Below are 20,054 nucleotides of genomic sequence, written 5' to 3'. Positions count from 1 at the left end.
TTTATTTTTTAGATTTTTTAATTATATTTCCATGTCAAAGAACCAAAATCCATTCATGGACACATTGCGGTAATTAAAATTTCCCCCTTAAACATGAAAAAACAACACAATTGGTTTATATGATGTCATTTGAAATCATGTGCAAAATAGTACATGAAGAGATGTTTGTAACTGTATGCTTTATATTTTAAACACCCAAACACGTACCGTAAATGTTCAAGGATCACTCCCATAAAGGGGACCTATAGTAACATTGCTGTAACATTTACAGTGCCATGAGGGGCGTGCTGTAGTGAGGATGCGCATATCATTGCAACAAGAAGTTATCGTTCAGCACTTTGACATGCTGGATTTAAATGCAGATAACATTCACAATGAGAAATATCTGCAAACTGGACTGAAACAGAGATCAGGGAGCTCATCACTGTCTGCGCTGAAGCTGAGATCATTCAGCTGCATAATAAAACAGCGCGTTTTACACTCCTTTATGATCTTGTCATAAATGCACGTGTGTGTGGTTTCTCAAAAGAGAAATCACGATAAACTTCAGATGCTGTGGTTAAAATTTGCCGTTGGAGCCGATGGTGTAGTGGGGCAGAACTCTGACATGTGGTGCTTTCACACTTTTGCTGATCCTATACCCATTTCTCCTCCCTGTACTTTCCTGTCCTCTTCTCATTCACTGTTAATAAAGGCAAAAAATGGCCAAAAATAAAACCTTTAAAATTTGCCAAGTGCTCATTCCGGAAAATCATTGGCAGTATGGATGAACCAAAATCGAATGATCCCCGGACAAATCCCTAACACATTTCACAATCTCTGTGTGAAAAGGGCTTTGGTAATGTTTTTCAAATAGAAGAAGAGGTTTATTGTTAAAGGAATAGTCTACTCATTTTCAATATTAAAATATGTTATTACCTTAACTAAGAACTGTTGAATCATCCCTCTATAATCTGTGTGTGTGCACGTAAGCGCTGGAGCGCGCTGCGACGCTACGATAGCATTTAGCTTAGCCCCATTCATTCAATGGTACCATTTAGAGATAAAGTTAGAAGTGACCAAACACATCAACGTTTTTCCTACTGCGTCGAGTCGAAGTACTCCCAAAAGTGCTATTACGCCATAAAATATAGTTACTCTTTTAAATCCGCTTAGAAAAGCGCTACGTTTTATTTTGTACCACCAAACTTGCTCGTATAACTACTCGTCTTAAATAGGAAAAACGTTGATGTGTTTGGTCACTTCTAACTTTATCTCTAAATGGTACCATTGAATGAATGGGGCTAAGCTAAATGCTATCGTAGCGTCGCAGCGCGCTCCAGCGCTTACGTGCACACACACAGATGATAGAGGGATGTATCAACAATTCTTAGTTAAGGTAATAACATATTTTAATATTGAAAATGAGTAGACTATTCCTTTAATATTTACATGTATGTTCAATTAATTTACTACATGAAATCTACACACAGATTAACAGTTTACAATATGGTAGTATTTGTTAACATTTGTAAATACATTAACGAATAATGAGCAATGGAGTTTTTAGTGTTTATTAACATTAATCTTTGTTGTGCTAGCAAAATGCATCAACTCATGTTAAAATACAACCTTATTGTAATGTATTTAACATTGGAATTTTACGTCATGTGGACTTTTTGTTATGTTTTACTCCAGTTTGTCTCATCAGCACAAAAGAAGTGTTGTATTCGGAAAACTGCATTTTAGCACATGTGCTCAGTTTATACAACTACTATACCCATAATGCAGTTTGTTACCAGACTGAAAACAATGTGCCAGTGTTTCATGCAATGCTGACTGTGTGTGTGTGTGTGTGTGTGCATATATGTGTAAAGTGGGGAATGGGGTTAAAGTTCATGTGTGTCTGTTTCAGTGGGGCCTCACAAGCAGTCATAGCAGTTCAGATCACCATGTGTTTCTTCCATCAGCGCGCACGTTTGTGTGTGTGTGTGTGTGTGTGTGTGTTTGGAGAGAGAGAGAGAGAGAGAGAGAGAGAGAGAGAGAGAGAGAGAGAGAGAGAGAGAGAGAAGGTAATTGGTCTTTAATAAGCTTGAGGTATTTGTAGTAGTACCTTTCAGACCTAAATGTAGCCTACATACAGTCCTGATTAGGAGACCCTCCCAGAGGAAAACATATATCACAGACATCTTTTATTTTTATTGATTTGAAGCTTTTACTGTAGTTGCAATAAGAAAAGTCTGAGACGACTAGTGATAATGCTTAGATTAGTCTTTACAAATTATATTATTAGCTCAAAACAACTGATATTATCGTTCCCTCCTTTGCTTTATTGACAACATGTATTTGAGCTGACATACACTTTATGCAAAGAATCCATGATAATCCAGCATGTTTTGGGACCGTTTGAAAAATCATCTTGTGTTCTTCATCACATGTGACGGATTGCACACTTTGGCAGTGGCGGCCAGTGACTTCTTTTTTCAAGGGCGCTCGATGCAAAGTTTATCACAACATGTATGTAGCCAGCCATGTGTGTGGTTCGTAATTTCAAAATATGTGTTCTGCAAATCGAGTGATCCTATGTATATCATGTGTCTTGTCAAAATAAGTGCCTGCTGCAGATGCGTCTAAAGGGTTAATGATAAAAAAGACGCTCGCGTTTGCCAGATACTCGCATAATTTCATGCATAACCAGAATTTTCTGAATGTGAGCATCTCTTTTATCAGAAATGGTTTTGATGCATGTGCAGCAGGCACTTATTTTGACAAAACACGTGATGCACATATAATTATTCAACGCGCAAAACACATATTTTGAAAACACACGTGACACTCCGAACACATATTTTGAATTTGCGCCCCTCGGATGAGCAGTCACGCCACTGCACTTTGGTATCTTGGGGTATCTGAGCACAGTTTGTGACATTGAGATGTCTACTAAAAATTTAAGGGAAACAATATTAATTTATGTTACATATAAATGTCATTGCAATGTGGTTGATATGCCTCTTGATATTAAAAGATACTTTCTTAAAACAATCTGACCAAACTATTACATTATGTTTTAGGGCTTTTCAGTTGCAAACAATGCAAATGACACATGTTTTTATTGTTTTCCTATTGTTCAGTATATTACTAACAACTGTGCTTTTTGGCAGGGCTGTCGTGTTTGGCTCTGGGTGGACGATCATTATGTACCCAGCACTGTGGATTCATGTTCTGGTGGTGTGGTGGTGTTTAACACAGACTATGGACAGGTAAGACGGAGGGTGGGGTGTATGCATTACACGGGAACTGTGGCTTAACATCTGCTTTGTGCACCTCAGATCCACACACACCTGTGAACAGGTGGCGTGCTCTCATTTTTTCACACACAAACATGTCTGTATCCCCGCGTGTGCAGAAGAGGCTAGCGGGCGTTCGTTGTCATGGAGTTAGATAAGAGATCTGCAAGTCCACAAACTCACTGAACTGACACGAAGCGTAAACTCACTTGTGTTTATGCTTCAGTCGTCACGTCTGTTATTTGAGTTGCGTCTGTTTTTTCTCTTGTTAAGCACTGTTAAGCACGCTACTGAGTTTCTGGCTTCGGTTGCTTTGTGACCTACAAGGGTTCTTATAGTTTGTTAGCCGTACGTTACAGTGGGTTTACCACGGTTAAGAGATCAAAGTCCACACAGCCTTTAATTATAAGTACACATCTGAATCAAAGTGTTGTACGGTTGAAAGCAAACACAGGAGGGGGAATAAAGATAGGAAGAGATGAATGATAAAAACACTACAAACTTGTGACGATATTTATGGCATGAATTGAGCCTTTAGGTTACATTTATAGATAGCTATAAAGCAAACGGACCTACTATTCCAGAGCTTTGAAGCAATTGCCTTAAACCATTTTATGTCTGGCAATATCATGGTAATAATTTATGACCTTCTGCTTTTAAACGCTACATCAGCAATATAATAATCACCAATGTGCAATAAATAATTAATGTTATTAAATTAATGCTATAATAATAGTGATATAGTTTTGGATATGGTAATATAAGCTTGTTTTGGTTGCCAAACTTAAATGGATAGTTTACCCAAAAATGAAAATAACGTCATTAATGACGTTTCAAACTCGTTCATTTTCGGAACACAGTTTAAGATGTTTTATATTTAGTTTGAGAGCTCGTTGACTCTTCATTGAAAATCTATGTACAGTATACTGTCCATGTCCAGAAAGGTAATAAAAACATCACCAAAGTAGTCCATGTGACATCAGTGGGTCAGTTAGAATGTGTTGAAGCATCGAAAATACATTTTGGTTCAAAAATAACAAAAATTACGACTTCATTCAGCATTGTCGTCAGTCACGTGACCGCAGTGACGCGGATGACGTGTTATCTGGTACGCCCCAGCTGTTTTTTGTACGCCTGGGCTTCGTTTACAGTCTGAGGGAGATTAAAAAAAAAGGGAGAGGAAAAAAAACTTTGCAAACATGTCTGAGGATAACATGTCATCCACGTCACTGCAGTCACGTGACTTTAGTTTTGCGCATGCGCTTTACAACAGACGCGGAAGAGAAGACAATGCTTAAAGTCATATTTATTGTTCTTTTTGGACCAAAATGTATTTTCGATGCTTCAACACATTCTAACTGACCCACTGATGTAACATGGACTACTTTGATAATGTTTTTTCGGACATGGACAGAATGGCGTACGTAGATTTTCAATGAAGGGTCAACAAGCTCTCGGACTAAATATAAAACAACTGTTTTCCGAAGATGAACGGAGGTCTTACGACTTTGGACAACATAAGAGTGATTATTTTCATTTTTGGGTGAACTATCCCTTTAAATACAGAATTTGCATACGCATATAGGGCTGCTGTTTTCTTTCATCACCTTTATGTACATATAAATGCAAAAATGCACACATGCACAAAGGTAAAAGTTACAGTGCTGTTAATATATGTTGTAAACGTGTGTTTTGCAGGTGTACACCTATAAACAGAACGCCGTCAGCAGGCAGAGGGTTTATCCCATGCACAGCAGCAGTATTTCTGGGGTAGAGGACATGGCAACCCTGCAGGACCTGCACGATGGGGCCATTCTACACAACCTGCAGCTCCGTTACACGCAGAAGAGTATTTATGTAAGGAAACGCACATACACCTGAATACACAAACTCATGAAGACAATCAGTGTGTTCACAGCATGCACTTGCATGAATGATTAGGTGTATGTAAGTGTGCGAATGTTTCAGATGTAAGGAAAGACGTAATTGTCATGGATACGAGGTTGCTGTGCAGGTGGCTGGATGGCTTTTTGTTCATTAATGTGTCAGGGTAAAATATATTTGCTTAATTATACCTCTCTCTCTCTCTCTCTCCCTCTTTCTCTTTGAGTGCTTCCTCACAAATGTGTGACACAAGAGCGTACTGTGTTTTAGTCTGGAGTTGCTTCAACTGTGTTGAAAGTGTGTGAGTGCGCGCCAGGGATGTGATCCGTGCCAAAAGCAGTTAGTCTTGTTCCAGATTTGCAGACTGACTCTAAAGCCATTTTCATTTTTTCCCAAAGATCTCAGTTAAGTCTAATAATACATAATCGGAGACATCTTCTGATGTATTTTGTGAACTGTTTTACATTGAAATCTGACACACTGATTAATAATATTTGCCAGTAATATAGATGAGAGTATTGGTGCCATATGTGACACTATCTGTAAAATCCAGGCTGAAGTCTCATAATCTGATTGATGAGCATCAAAGTTTGATTTCATTAATTGATTCAAATCTTTGTCATGACCTTACTTAGTCAATATTAAAGATATTTTTACAGAATTTTATTTACATTATTTTATGTATAAAACAGTAAATCACAAAAAATGACTTTAGATGGGTTTAAACAGGCAGGGTCGTGTATGTGTTCACATCTAATTCAAGAATCACCTCTTTCCGTCACACACGTGCGCACACTAGCTCCCTGATTTACATGAGGCTGTGTGATTGGTTGAGTTTCAGCGTGAGCTGTCCAGTCATCTGTGAGTAAGTGAGTAAGGTGGGTGTGGTCTGCAGGTATGTGATGTTATCTTAATAACGTCAGAGTTACTGTCACTTCCCATGAGAAAGTACACAGCACCTGTTTTGACATTACCAAAACCATTTCCCGCATCTTACTGCCGTGTCCCTAAGGAAGAAAAGCCCATGAAAGGACAAAATGGTTATTTCATATCTGAAAATGGTGTATTTTAAAATCAGTCTGTAGTAAGACAAAGCAAGTTTATTTATTTACTGTAGGACATGTCATACACAAATTTAAAGTAATCATACAGGACACTCTTAAAAATGCTGGGTCAAAAAGGGATGTTGTGGTTAAATCAACCCAGAAAATGTTTATATTTGACCCAACAATGGCATTAAACAACCCAGAATAGGTAGAATAACAACCCAATGTGCTGGGTTTGTCCCATTTGACCCAACGCTAACCAAGCTTTTTTTACAGTGTACCTGGGTAGATTTGAATGGGATGTACCTGCGAGGATGACTGTTGTTAAGCTAAAGTGTGCAATTTTTCATTTATTTTACGATTAAGCAGAAGGAACACATGGGGAAAAAAGTTTTTTTGAAATCACTTTTGGTGAAGATTCACCCTTAAAAAAATAGTTAAAATGTTAATAATATTTCCAAAAAGCACTTCTATCCATAATTAAATAATGCATTAAATGAATCCCGTGGTAAATATATGTCTTCTAAAGCGAAACAATATGTTGGTGAGATAAAATGTTTACGTTTTTAGCTTATTAAGCAGTCGATAATGCATATTAATAGTAACATCAGCGCTGGAGTTCAAGTTAAAGGTCCCGTTCTTTCTGTGTTTTTGAAGCTTTGATTGTGTTTACAGTGCGCGATATAGCACGTGTTCATGTTTCACATGTAAAAAATGCTGTATTTTTCACACAATTTACTTATCTTTATAGGACTGTTTTTACTGTCCTCAAAACAGGCTGATGTCTTCCTTGTTCTATGAAGTCCCTCCTTCAGAAATACGTATCAAGTTCTGATTGTGTAGTTTGTGTGTTGTGATTCAATAGCAGCTTAGCTTGACGTTAGCTTAGCTGGTGACTGACGTATTCCTGTGGGCGGAGTTTAGTCAAAAACTCTTTTAGTGACGTCATTAAAGCAGGAAGTAGAGGGCTGTAGTCCAAACCGGCCATTCGCTGTAGGCTTTAAAAGGTGAATTCTGTTAAAGGAAATATATCGCCTGGCAATGAACTTTGAGTTTTGTCATTTTACAGGTATTATTTATGCTATTATAGCAACATTACACACTAACTAGGGTTAAAAAAATAGCATCAGGGAGAACGTGACTTTTTTAAGTACTGTATGCCGATGTATATACAGTATGTGCTTTTTGAAGATCCGCCTTGTTGACCCCTATATATACATTTTTTTGTGTTCAGCTTAAAAAAGTATGTCATAGACACTCTAAAAAAATGTCGGGTTCGTGTCAACCCAGCGTTGGGTCAAAAAGGGACGATTTGCGCGAGTAGATTACATACAAAGTTAATGTAAAGATGAGATTAGACGCGTTCTCGCATAGGGCGATGCAAATGACGTGATATGGGTGGCGCGTTTTTTCCGCAACAACAAAAATTTGCATGACATGAAGTTAAATCCCGCTAGCGATGCCCCGCATTTGGTGTGTACGTAGCATAAGATTAGTCCAGACTAAAATTAATGTTTGAGCCGTCTTAACTGAAAATAACTTATATCTTAAAATATATCAGTGTCATTGTTTTGACCTTAGGGTGCACACCACTAGTTTTTTATTATATATTTATTTTATATATTTATTTATTTTATATTACATTTTTATAAAAGTGACATGTATCCTAATTTGACTAAAGGGCCATTCGCATTATAACGATAACTATAACGTTAACTATAAAGATGACATCACCGGGCGATAACGATACATTTTTGCTCACACGTGCTAACTAATATGGCATATTTTTTCTTGTAATAAAAACGTTAGCAATTGTTTACATGTCTCTGAATATGTAAATATGCTGTTCTTGTTGCATTTACACAGCGGGTAACCAGCAAATGTCCTCAACACGATGCATTTACACGACGCGTAACTCTAAACAGTGAATCTAGTTTGTGTAATCTAATATCTTACCTTTTGGCGTATTCAATGTGATAGGGAAAAAAACATTACGTAGTAAATTTCACAGCAACTTTATCAGCGCTGAGGTCATTTTATGTTATAGACCTCAGCAATGAGCTTTTCCAATGTCATTTCAAGTGCACGTGCGTTAAGTTCAAATAGATTTAATTGGCTGTCAATGGTTTATCGTTTTATCAGGTGGGAAAACAATCGCTCCGAAAGTGATCCCAATGATATTGTTCGTTGTATCTTTATCGTTATAGTTGTGCTGTGAACTCCACTATTCTCTTTATTATAAAACGTTTTTTTTTAAACTATATTTATTATTATAGTTGTCGTTATAATGTGAATGGCCCATAAGGCATAGTCCTTGTTTGTGAAACCAGGCCTAAATGTTCAAATTTAACATCACAGAAAGCTGCCGTCTCCACCCCTCTCACATTTTTAGACCCAGAGAATTGATTGGCTAATTGGTGGCATATGGGAGCATTCAGTACTCATTAGGGTGCCATTTGTTTGTGCAATGTGTGGTTTGTTTTTGGTGGTCTGTGCCGCGTTCACTTTTTCCTTATTCAGCTAATAAGGAGTTATATGAAAAACCTGGACGCATAAACGCATCTAAAACACAATTCCGAGAGGTTTATTTACTTAGCGCGGAGGTTAAAGTGATTTAGTTTTTAAACACAAATAAACGCTTACATTCACCATGCCATTAAAAACACAGAAGTCATAATGAAAATAGAGCGGAGTGTATGTGAAAGGTCTCGTGGAATCTGTGTTGCATGAAGCTCAAATTCCACCGCATTTAAAACACAAAGAGGTTTCTCTCTCTCGCTCCCGCTCTGATTATAAACAGCTGCGGACGTTTTTGCCGAGTTACACTTGGACAGAAAATGTAAGGGCAGATTTCCACATCAAACACACACACAGACTCACGAGGGGTCTGGTGATCCAGAAAATTTCTTTTGCATGTGAGGTTTCACTTTTTTTATTATCATTCGTTCGTTTTTTTCTTGCATAGTCTTACTTTCTGCAGTGTGTGTGTGTGTGTGTAGCAGGAAATAGTTTTGCTTAGTTGGGCTGGATCATATTTCAACTCTCACCCTACACACTCGATTTAATGACGAAAGTGTTTGTGTGTGTGTGTAGTGTGTTTATTATGCATTGCTATTCATAGTAGTTAATCTCAGCTGTGTTCCTAAAGTGCAACCATATGTCTGCTTCTGTCTGTGCATGTTTAATATATAACAACTGCGTATTAAAACACACACACGTTCTTTCTAAAATATGCATATTATGGTACATCATTCTGCATTGCAGTATAACAATATTAATAACATCACTGGACTGAGTTCAATTAAAACATGGTGATGTCGCCTCCAATTAAATCCCTAAAGTGTGTTGTAACACGCAAAATCGCACATTTGGAAGCACACCCCGGGGGTTATGGGAAGAGTAGGTTTGCCGTATTCCCCCACTGCATTTCTGAAGAAGCTTATGGATATTAAATGCCTGTCTGAATGGCATCTGAGTGTCTCTAGGGAAGTATGTCAGACATCAGTCCAAGCAATTCACAGACAGGAAGTCTACAGCCTTGTGCGAAACATACTACTTACTATTTTGAAGAATGTGGAAATGTATGCTGTGGGCTACGTGCATTACTAAATTACAGATGCCAAAGGGTGCATATATCATCTACCATCAAATAATACTGTGCAATAAATGAATGGCTCACGAAAATGTGCATTCGTTTTTGCACAATTGGATTAGCAATCTTGTAGTGTACAGTATATGCATTATACTCAGTTTGTGAGGTTTCAGTTTATACCATTTTTAAGGTATCATAGCATATTATTGGCTAGAAAACCACACATTGTGGACCATTTCACGTAAAAATGTAAGATTTAAAAAAAAAAAACATTATACAGTAAATGTACAGTGCAGTATGCATGCTAGCGATTTATTTTAAACTCTTCCCTAAGACATTTTCATAAGAAGTATGCACAGAAGTGTGTTGTAATGGGGCTTGTTCTTTACACAGAACCCGAATGACTTCATCCTTCTGTAAAAGAAAAGTAGGGAATCCTGCCAGTCTTTTCTGAGGAAACTGATAACACCTGTGTCTAAGGAAAAGGGTTTTCCTCTGCCAAGGACGTAAAATGAAATGTCTGACAGTTTAATGTTTGTCTTAAACCTGCGTACTGTTCCCACCTCTTCTGTTTGCTTCTGGCTGAATTACTGTTTAGCTGTTTTATTCATGTTAATATTAAACTACTGTGTTTTAGAATTGACTCATCAAACCTCATAAACAATAATGCAAAGTTCATGTGGTTATTCTTCATGGATACAGTGGGGCAAATTTGATTTTGAAGTGCATCTAAAACCCCATTCACACAGACCTCTGGTCCCAGAAAATACCCGTAAAATTGCCAGACAAGCGTCTATGTGAACAAAAACTCGTTCCGTTAATCTTCTGGGATCGTTGCCGGAAAGAGGACCTAGTAAGATACGCGGGTAACCCTCTGTGTGAACAAGAATGCCGTAAAGGGCGTGTCGAAGTGAGGACGCGCGCGTCATCATCACAACACAAGTTATGGTTCAGCTCCTTACAACGAGAGATAACATGCATATAAACATTCATCACGAGAAATGTTGCAAACTAGATTGACGCAGTAATCAGGAAATGATAAATGAGACGCACAAACAATGACGCACGTGCCGTAGTGAGGACGCGCGTGTCATGGCAACATGAAGTTGGTTCAACTCTTTAAAATGAGGGATTTACAACATTCACGACGAGAAATGGCAGCATACTAGACTGAAGCAGATATCAGGTAAGTTAGCTCGTTACTTACTGTGTTGAAACGGAGATCATTCAGCAGCATAAAAGAATATCGCGTCACGTGCTCATTTGAGCTATAATAATCGAAAATACCCGCATGTCATCCCAACAAGATAATATCGTTCAGCTCCTCAAAATGCGGGTTTTAAATGCATATAAACAATCACGATGAGAAATTTCTGAAAACTGTATCAAAGCAGAAATCAGGGAGCTCGTCAAATATCCACTCTGAAGCTGAGATCATTCACCAGCATAGAACTGTGCATTCACGCGCTCCTTTGTAGTCTTATCATAAACAAAAATGCACGCGAGTTGTTTCTGGAGAGAGAAATGATATATAATACGCAAACTTCAGACGCTGCGTGGAAGAGAGGGCGGGACTTTCAACACGTCAAGTGTCTTTCCGGGACCATCAGATGCCGTGTAATCTTGGCAGTGTGAACGAAAAAAAACTCTAACTATTCCGGAAAAATCCAGGATGCATTTTACGGGTATTTAACGGAATTTCTGTGTAAAAAGGGCTTTAAAGTGACACTTTCATGTCATAGCATCAAACGGAGAACAACCGTGAACAATTGAATGAAAAAACCCTCTAAGGGGCAAATCACACCAAACGCCACACTGCGCTTTTTTTGGTCACTTTAAAGCTCCCGTTCTTTCTGTGTTTTTGAAGCTTTGGTTGTGTTTACAGTGCGAAATATAAAATATGTTTATGTTTCACGTGTAAAAAAACGTACACCGCTGTTTTCACTGCCCTCAGAACGGGCTGATGTCTTCCTTGTTCTATAAAGTCCCTCCTTCAGAAATACGTAACAAGTTCTGATTGTGTAGTTTGTTTAGTGTGTTGTGATTTGACTGCAGCTGAGCTTGCCATTAGCTTAGCTTGCCGTTAGCTTAGCTGGCGACTGACATTCATGTGGGTGGAGTTTAGTCAAAAAACTGTTCTACTGATGCATTAATGCAGGAAGTAGAGGGCTGTAGTCCAAACCGGCCGTTCGCTGTACACTTTGAAAGGCGAATTCTGTTAAAGAAAATATATCGCGTGACAGTAAACTTTGAGCTTTATCATTTTACAGGTATTATTTATGCTATTATAGCAACTTTACACACTATCTAGGGTTCAAAAATGGGATCAGAAAGAACGTGATCTTTAAAAAAGAGCAGTGCAGCATGGCTTTTTATATTGCTAGGCAACCAGCTGTCCTGTCACTCAAATATTTAAGTGTGAGTGCAAATGACAACCGAATTAGTATGCAGTGTGTACAGGGCCTTTGTGTGGCCCACTGACATGTTTTCTTTTAAATAAGTTTTTTTTTTTAGGCTCTTATGTTAAATTTTAGTAATTTTACTTTAATTACAATGAAGTGATTATTAGTCAGTAATTTAAAAAAAATCATAAATGTCACTTTAGGCTATATTAAAGGAATAGTCTACTCATTTTCAATATTAAAATATGTTATTACCTTAACTAAGAATTGTTGATACATCCCTCTATCATGAATACATGATACATCTACTTCGACTCGCCTGAAAAGTCCTCTCCCCTTCTCACTCTCATAATGGGAGAGGGAGAGTGTTACTGCGCCGAGTCCAAGTACTCCCAAAGGTGCTATTACGCCATAAAATATAGTTTCTCTTTTAAATCCGCTTAGAAAAGCGCTACGTTTTATTTTGTACCACCAAACTTGCTCGTATAACTACTCGTCTTAAATAGGAAAAGCGTTGATGTGTTTGGTCACTTCTAACTTTATCTCTAAATGGTACCATTGAATGAATGGGGCTAAGCTAAATGCTATCGAAGCGTCGCAGCGCGCTCCAGCGCTTACGTGCACGCACACAGATGATAGAGGGATGTATCAACAATTCTTAGTTAAGGTAATAACATATTTTAATATTGAAAATGAGTAGACTATTCCTTTAACACTATAGATCTTGATGCCCAATTCCGATTTGTTGACTATATTTGTTATTTGTTTGTTTGTTTTGTCTGTTTGTTTGTTTAGGCGACCCGCTTACATCTTCTTTTAAAAGCAACTTGTATCCGATATCATCATTTACACTAAACACTTTCGTGAAACAATTCCAGGTAGACGTGCAGACAGACCTGGAACAACTTAAACCACAGAGGAAGTATAACGTTGCAATATGCAATGGACACAGATGTGATGATTATACAATGTTTGAATACATGATACAGCTTTCTTTCTGTAACAAGAGTTGACGTCATTTGAAACTTTGCTTTTTCAATGATGTATTACACGTCTTGACACTGGAATATTTAGATTTGTCCACAACGTGAACGCATGTATCCGATTCATATGCGATTTATTTTCGCATATAAATGAGGCCTGAAACCGATCTGAGAATTTTGGAATCTATGTGCTTTTTTCCTGCTTACATGTTCCTGGGTCATATCTGATTTTGCCACATAAGTGAAAAAAGTCGGAATTGATTTGCTTCAAACATGCAGTGTAAATGCGGCCTTAGTGCATTCAAGCTTTTTGGCAAAAAACCTTCACCTAAAAATCCACTTTGGATAGGACATAATAAACAATTGCAAAGATGCAACTAGAAACGTTGCAAATAATAAAAGTCAGAATGAAGAAATGTAACCACACATTATCGGGCACCGATAAAGCAGGTATAAGTATTTGATGAACATATAATACGTGTCGAGAGAATTGGTTAATATCATTTATATCATTTTTGACAGAGGTGCTAAATTTTGGTGGCTTTTGCATCTGAGCTCCTCACTTATGTATCCACCATACTAAATGTTTCATCTGATTGCAGCTTTACATTTATATTAATTTCCTTTTGTATGTTTTTTTATACGCAAACAATTTATTTCATTTTGTTTTATTCACAGAAAAAAGTTAAAAAATGTTCCTTTTCACAAGTTTTGTAACAGCTTGTATGTTACATGTGGCCTTGTATCCTATACAAAATGAAATTTATTTTCATTTTTAACAGCACACACTCACGTTAACTCAGTTTGTCTGGACAAACGCATACATAGAGACACTCCCAAAAATACTACACAGAGGTTTTTAAAACCGCACGTGACCTTGTGTATTTGTTTATGGGAGTCACATGAGTAAAGTGTGTCATGAGTCCTGAACTCACCTGACTGTTTGACCGTTTAAATGTAGATTTGCACTTATTTGCTATTCAAATCAAAGCATTTGAACGACCAATCAAATCCATTTGCATCAGTGGTCAGTAAAGTAAGTGAGTAGACAGCAGGTGACCATGCACGCATCCATACACAGAAAACATTTATCAAGTGTGTAAACTAAATGCAAGTCTCTTTTATTTGCATACATATATTGGCTCTATTTTAGCAGCAGTGAACCCATATCAGTGTCTGGCCGATCTGTACGATGACACGGCCGTTGGGCGATACAGTCGACATCACCTTGGGGAGATTTCACCCCACATCTACGCCATTGCCAATGAGTGCTACAGATCGCTGTGGAAGCGTTCGAACAACCAGTGTGTGCTCATCAGGTATGTTACTGTATGAACGTCATGCAAGTGCAAACTTTCAGCGAGACTTTTTTTGAACACTCTGAAACATGTTTGAGCACTCATGTTCACCTACAGCTATTTGTCAAGCAGTCTGAGCCCTAAAGTCTCAGCCGAGACCTTAACCCTCACCTGTGACCTTGCACTGAGGTGTGAGGTCAAACTCATGGCTTTCCTGACAGCCCTCATTACACAAGCACGCAAGGGTTAAAGGTTACAGACTGCTGTGTTTGTACTCCACACTGCACATATCGTGCCAGGGATCTCTCATCAGTTTTAGTGAGGGTCGACACAGAGGTTACAAATTTGCCGAATTCTTGAACGTCGTGACCAATTTTAAATCCCTGAGCGTGCACAGACATGGATGGATGAGGCTACTAAAAGACAAGTTTTACCCTTTTTTTACAAGCAAGGTGCATGCACTTTTTAATTTCATGCCCTGCCTATACACACATTAGGAACTCATTATTTGTCATGTTGCAAACCACAACAAAGAATTTCAATAGAAATCGAATACCCATAAACTATCATACCTGCTAGGTGAGACCACATGAAGTTCAAACAATGGGAACCGGTATGACGCAAACATTTAGGAGAGCTTTGCACAGACACAAAATGTGAATGAACACTGATGTATATAACATAGACTAAAATGTATATCTTTATTGTTAGTATTTGAACACCAGTAAAAATATAAAAGTCATTCAACTAAATAAGCCATAGCAGTCTTTTATAAGGATAAATGTGCACGGGTATATTGTAGAAATAGCCAAAAATACATTGTATGGGTCAAAATTATAATTTTTTTATGCCAAAAATTCAATTTTATTCAAATGTATTTATATAGCGCTTTTCATAATTGCAAAATTATTTCAAAGCAGCTTTACAATAATAAATGCAGGAAAACATTAGGATATAAAGATATAATATAACCATTAGGATATAAAGATCATGTCCAAATGCGAGTTCAACGTTTTGCGCGAGTAGATTACTTACAAAGTCAATGCAAAGACTGGATCAGACGCGTCCTCGCGTGGGGCAATGCGAATGACGTGATATGGGCTGTGCGTTTCCCATGAAAACGCGCTATTCGCCTCTAACGTGTCTTCACCCAAGTTGAAAATATTCAACTCGAGCGAAAAATCCGCATGACACAAAATTAAATCTTGCGAGTAATCTAGAGCGAGTAACGCGATGTGGTGTGTACGTAGCGCGAGTGATTTCAATGTTAAGTCAATGTGAAGACGTGTTGACGCGCATCTGGAGGTCTCGCGGCGCAAATTAAGCGTTTAGAGCGGCACAGTAGACGCAATTCTGCCTCATTCGCCTGTCTAGTTTGCGTGAATTGAGCGTTGGCGCAGGAAACGCACGAGTTGAAAAATTTGAACTTTGGCGGAAAAACGCGCCACGTTAACCAATCAGGAGCTTGCTCTAGTAGTGACGTGATTACAGGAAACGAGCTTAGTCGCAGAAGCCCCTCCCATGACGCTAATTTCTGCGTGAATGCCTCGATGACTTGAATTTCATGCGCGGCTTTCATGCGCGAATAAAGCGAGTAAACTCAAAGGGGTGGTTTTCTGGACAGAGATTAGCTTAAAGGAATAGTCTACTCATTTTCAATATTAAAATATGTTATTACCTTAACTAAGAATTGTTGATGCATCCCTCTGTCGTCTGTGTGCGTGCGCGTGGGCGCTGGAGCGCGCTGCAACGCTTCGATAGCATTTAGCTTAGCCCCATTCATTCAATGGTACCATTTAGAGATAAAGTTAGAAGTGACCAAACACATCAACGTTTTTCCTATTTAAGACGAGTAGTTATACGAGCAAGTTTGGTGGTACAAAATAAAACGTAGCGCTTTTCTACGCGGATTTAAAAGAAGAACTATATTTTATGGCTTAATAGCACTTTTGGGAGTACTTCGACTCGCCTGAAAAGTCCGCTCCCCTCCTCCCTCTCATAATGGTAGAGGGAGGGTGTTACTGCGCCGAGTCGAAGTGCTCCCAAAAGTGCTATTACGCCATAAAATGTAGCTCCTCTTTTAAATCCGCTTAGAAAAGCGCTACGTTTTATTTTGTACCACCAAACTTGCTCGTATAACTACTCGTCTTAAATAGGAAAAACGTTGATGTGTTTGGTCACTTCTAACTTTATCTCTAAATGGTACCATTGAATGAATGGGGCTAAGCTAAATGCTATCGAAGCGTTGCAGCGCGCTCCAGCGCTTACGTGCACGCACACAGATGATAGAGGGATGTATCAACAATTCTTAGTTAAGGTAATAACATATTTTAATATTGAAAATGAGTAGACTATTCCTTTAAGCCAGGACTACACCTTCGTTTAATCAGGAAATATAACTAGTTTTAACAACCATGCCTTACTAAAAACATTACTATTGTGCATTTTCAGGCAAAACAAATGGCACTGATGTATTTTGAGATATGTCGGTTCAAGTTGTTTTCAGTTTGGACAACCCTTACATTTATTTTAGTCTTGAACTGGTCTGGTCCCTGTCCGGGAAACTGCCCCAAAATGTTCAGATGGCAAACTAGACGCGAATTTGACGCCTCAAGCGCGACTGGTGTGAACCCACAGTTAAGATATTCTGTACATTTCCTACCCTAAATATATCAAAACTTTATTTTTTGTGAGTGGATGCAGTAGCTTAGGACAACTTTTGCGATTTTTCACAACATTTTGGCTAAATATTGTCTAATCATAACAAACCATACATCAATAAAAAGCTTATTTTAACTTTCAGATGATGTATAAATCTCAAATTCCAAATAATTTACCCTTATTTGTAGTCCAGGGTCACAAATAAGGATAGCAGCACAAGATCTTATTTACTAAAAGTAATTTTTAAAAAACAAAATAGATTAAAATGATTTCAAAATTATCAATTGACACTTTGTTGGTTGCCATGTTAGTGGATCATTTTCACAGTAATGGGATGTAAATTGTGTCAGTGGTTACTTTACTAGGACTGTGTTCATGCATCTACTAAAAACGCAAATGGGCTCTGTAGTTTGTTATTTTAAGTGCGGCCTGAAATCGCTGAAAAACTTTTTTCGCAGCTCCTGTATATATAATTTATACTTAAGGCACTTAGCAGATGCTTTTATCCACAGTGACTTACACATGCGAAGAAAACAATGATTCGTCAATAATGTAGTTTAATATCTGGGTAATGATAACCTTATTTTGGCATGTCAAAACTTACTAAATCCTCATTGCTGAATTACTGAAGACAGACTGAATGAGTGTAGCTCTGTCTGCCTTCTGCTGGCCACATCAGCCAATTACAACTCATTCAGCTGAACTCACAGTCAACGCTGATGTTTTCTGTCTGTGTTATAGTGGAGAAAGTGGAGCGGGTAAAACGGAGAGCACAAAGATGATCCTGCGCTTTCTGTCTGCCATGAGTCAGCAGAGCGTGGAGCTCTCAACCAAAAAGACTGCATCATCTTATGTAGAAAAGGCCATTCTGGAGAGCAGGTACATATTATACATTATACAACGTTGTACGATTAAAGGAAATAAATAATTACACATGCTAATCTGTCTCTGTGTGTTTCTCAATGTTTGCAGTCCTATCATGGAGGCTTTTGGGAATGCTAAAACGGTTCATAATAACAATTCTAGTCGCTTTGGGAAATTTATCCAGCTTCATTTCAGCCAGCAAGGAAACATCCAGGGGGGAAAAATCACAGACTGTATCCTCCACTGAGATATGCATGAATGTGTTTATTTGTGCATGTGTTTTATTTTCTGCATTTTAGTTTATGTTGGATCACAGGTGCTGCTCCCCAGAAAAAAAATTATATTATTGTGTATAATCAGCTTTTCCAACTGAGGTTTTCTGGTTCACCTGTTAGACCAGCAAAAGTCAGACTGGGACAGCATGGAAACAATAATTGTTTTTTAAGATTTCATCATCAGTCTTTACCATGGTCTATGTTTTGTCTTCAAATCAGTAAAGCAGCTGGGTTATAAGCTGTCTAAAATGACTTTCTAACTTAGTATTTTTGTCTTGTTTTCAGTAGAAATATCTAAAAATTCTTAAATCAAGATGTATTTTCTTGAGGAGAAAAAATGAAAAAAGTCTAGTTTTTAGACAAAGAATGAACAGTTTAAGTAAATTTTTGCTTAAAACAAGCAAAAATATCTGCCAGTGGGGTGTGAAAATTTTGCCTAAATTAAGTGTTTAAGAAAACTTTTATTTTAAGACTTTTTTTCTTACCCCATTGGCAGATATTTTGCTTGTTTTAAGCACAAATTTACTTAAATTGTTTATTTTTTTTGTCTGAAAACTAGACTTATTTTCTTAGGTAATTTTGCTCATCAAGAAAATACATCTTAATTTAAGAATTTTTAAATATTTTTACTAAAAACAGGACAAAAATACTAAGTAAGAAAGTTTTTTTTGTGTGTGTGTATGTGGTGGTTGTGACTAGCGACCCCCTCAGGAACTGAAGCACAGGCACATAATTGATTCTTTAAGCACACATACAGGACATATACTGTATTATATATTGTGTCTCCAAAAGATTTTATTAGATACATCCAACAGATTATAGAGTGATCAACTCAACTATAGCACATTTTTACAGTTACAGCTTTCAAAGCAGCTTCACATGAAAATAAAGTTATCAGAAATCAAGAAAATAAAATATTATTGAATAAATAAAATTAAATGTACAGCGTGCATATAGTGTAGATTATATGGCATTATTGCACATTTTTATTGTCCTCCTTAAAATTGTTTTTACCAAAGCAGTATAAACCCTTTCCCTTTTCATGGCTCTTAAAAAGAAGATAAATTTATATAAGAAAATTGAGAATGCAATAATACCATGAACAGACGTGTAACATGCATGTAGATTTTAATGTTTTACCATGAGATAAACCTTAGTATTGAATACTGAAGGAAGTGAAGTAGTGAAAATCCTTAAGATTATACATTGTGTGTGTACATATTTTAGTGTTTTAAAAACTGTATTTGTGTGCATAAATTTCCTTGACTTTTTATTTTCAACACTCAGATCTTTTAGAAAAGGTGAGTTTCTCTTCTTTTGCATGCGTCATTTTTCTTTTGTTCTTTAATGTAGGCCACTGATCATGTATTTGTTACAGACTTTACATTTATATTGTCTCTCTGTGTTTATGTCAGAATCGAGTTGTCCGTCAGAATCCCGGTGAAAGAAATTTTCACATATTTTACGCTCTGTTGGCTGGAACCAGCGCTGAGCAGAAGGGTAAGTTTGCACTGTTTGTCAGCCTCTCCATTGTCCACAGATTCTCCATTTTCATGTACGCTCATATACAATTAAATATGATGGGTTATTGTAAAGCCATAGTTGGGTCAAAAAAAGTGACAAACCCAGCCGTTGGGTTAAATTAACCCAGAAAAGGTTTATATTTGACCCAACAATGGGTTAAAACAACAAAGCATAGGTTATTACAGTGATTCTCAAATTTTTGATTGCGGCCCCCTTTGTATAGGGTACATTTCCTCCCAACCCCCACCCCCAAAGAAAT

General features: G+C 37.5%; 1 protein-coding gene across 1 annotated transcript in view; it reads left to right on the top strand.

Moving 5' to 3' along the window:
* myo10 (myosin X) overlaps nucleotides 1-20,054 on the top strand; it is a 60,836-nt gene that overhangs the window by 10,124 nt on the left and 30,658 nt on the right. Inside the window, exons 2-8 of the mRNA XM_073855463.1 lie at nucleotides 3,141-3,239; nucleotides 4,965-5,121; nucleotides 14,303-14,492; nucleotides 17,874-18,011; nucleotides 18,105-18,229; nucleotides 19,559-19,572; nucleotides 19,687-19,771. Coding sequence (XP_073711564.1) covers nucleotides 3,141-3,239; nucleotides 4,965-5,121; nucleotides 14,303-14,492; nucleotides 17,874-18,011; nucleotides 18,105-18,229; nucleotides 19,559-19,572; nucleotides 19,687-19,771 — 808 coding nt within the window. The remainder of the gene's footprint in view (nucleotides 1-3,140; nucleotides 3,240-4,964; nucleotides 5,122-14,302; nucleotides 14,493-17,873; nucleotides 18,012-18,104; nucleotides 18,230-19,558; nucleotides 19,573-19,686; nucleotides 19,772-20,054) is intronic.

This window comes from Misgurnus anguillicaudatus, chromosome 2, assembly GCF_027580225.2.
Source record: "Misgurnus anguillicaudatus chromosome 2, ASM2758022v2, whole genome shotgun sequence".
Taxonomy (NCBI): domain Eukaryota; kingdom Metazoa; phylum Chordata; class Actinopteri; order Cypriniformes; family Cobitidae; genus Misgurnus; species Misgurnus anguillicaudatus.
This window is presented reverse-complemented; position numbering and strand designations above follow the sequence as displayed.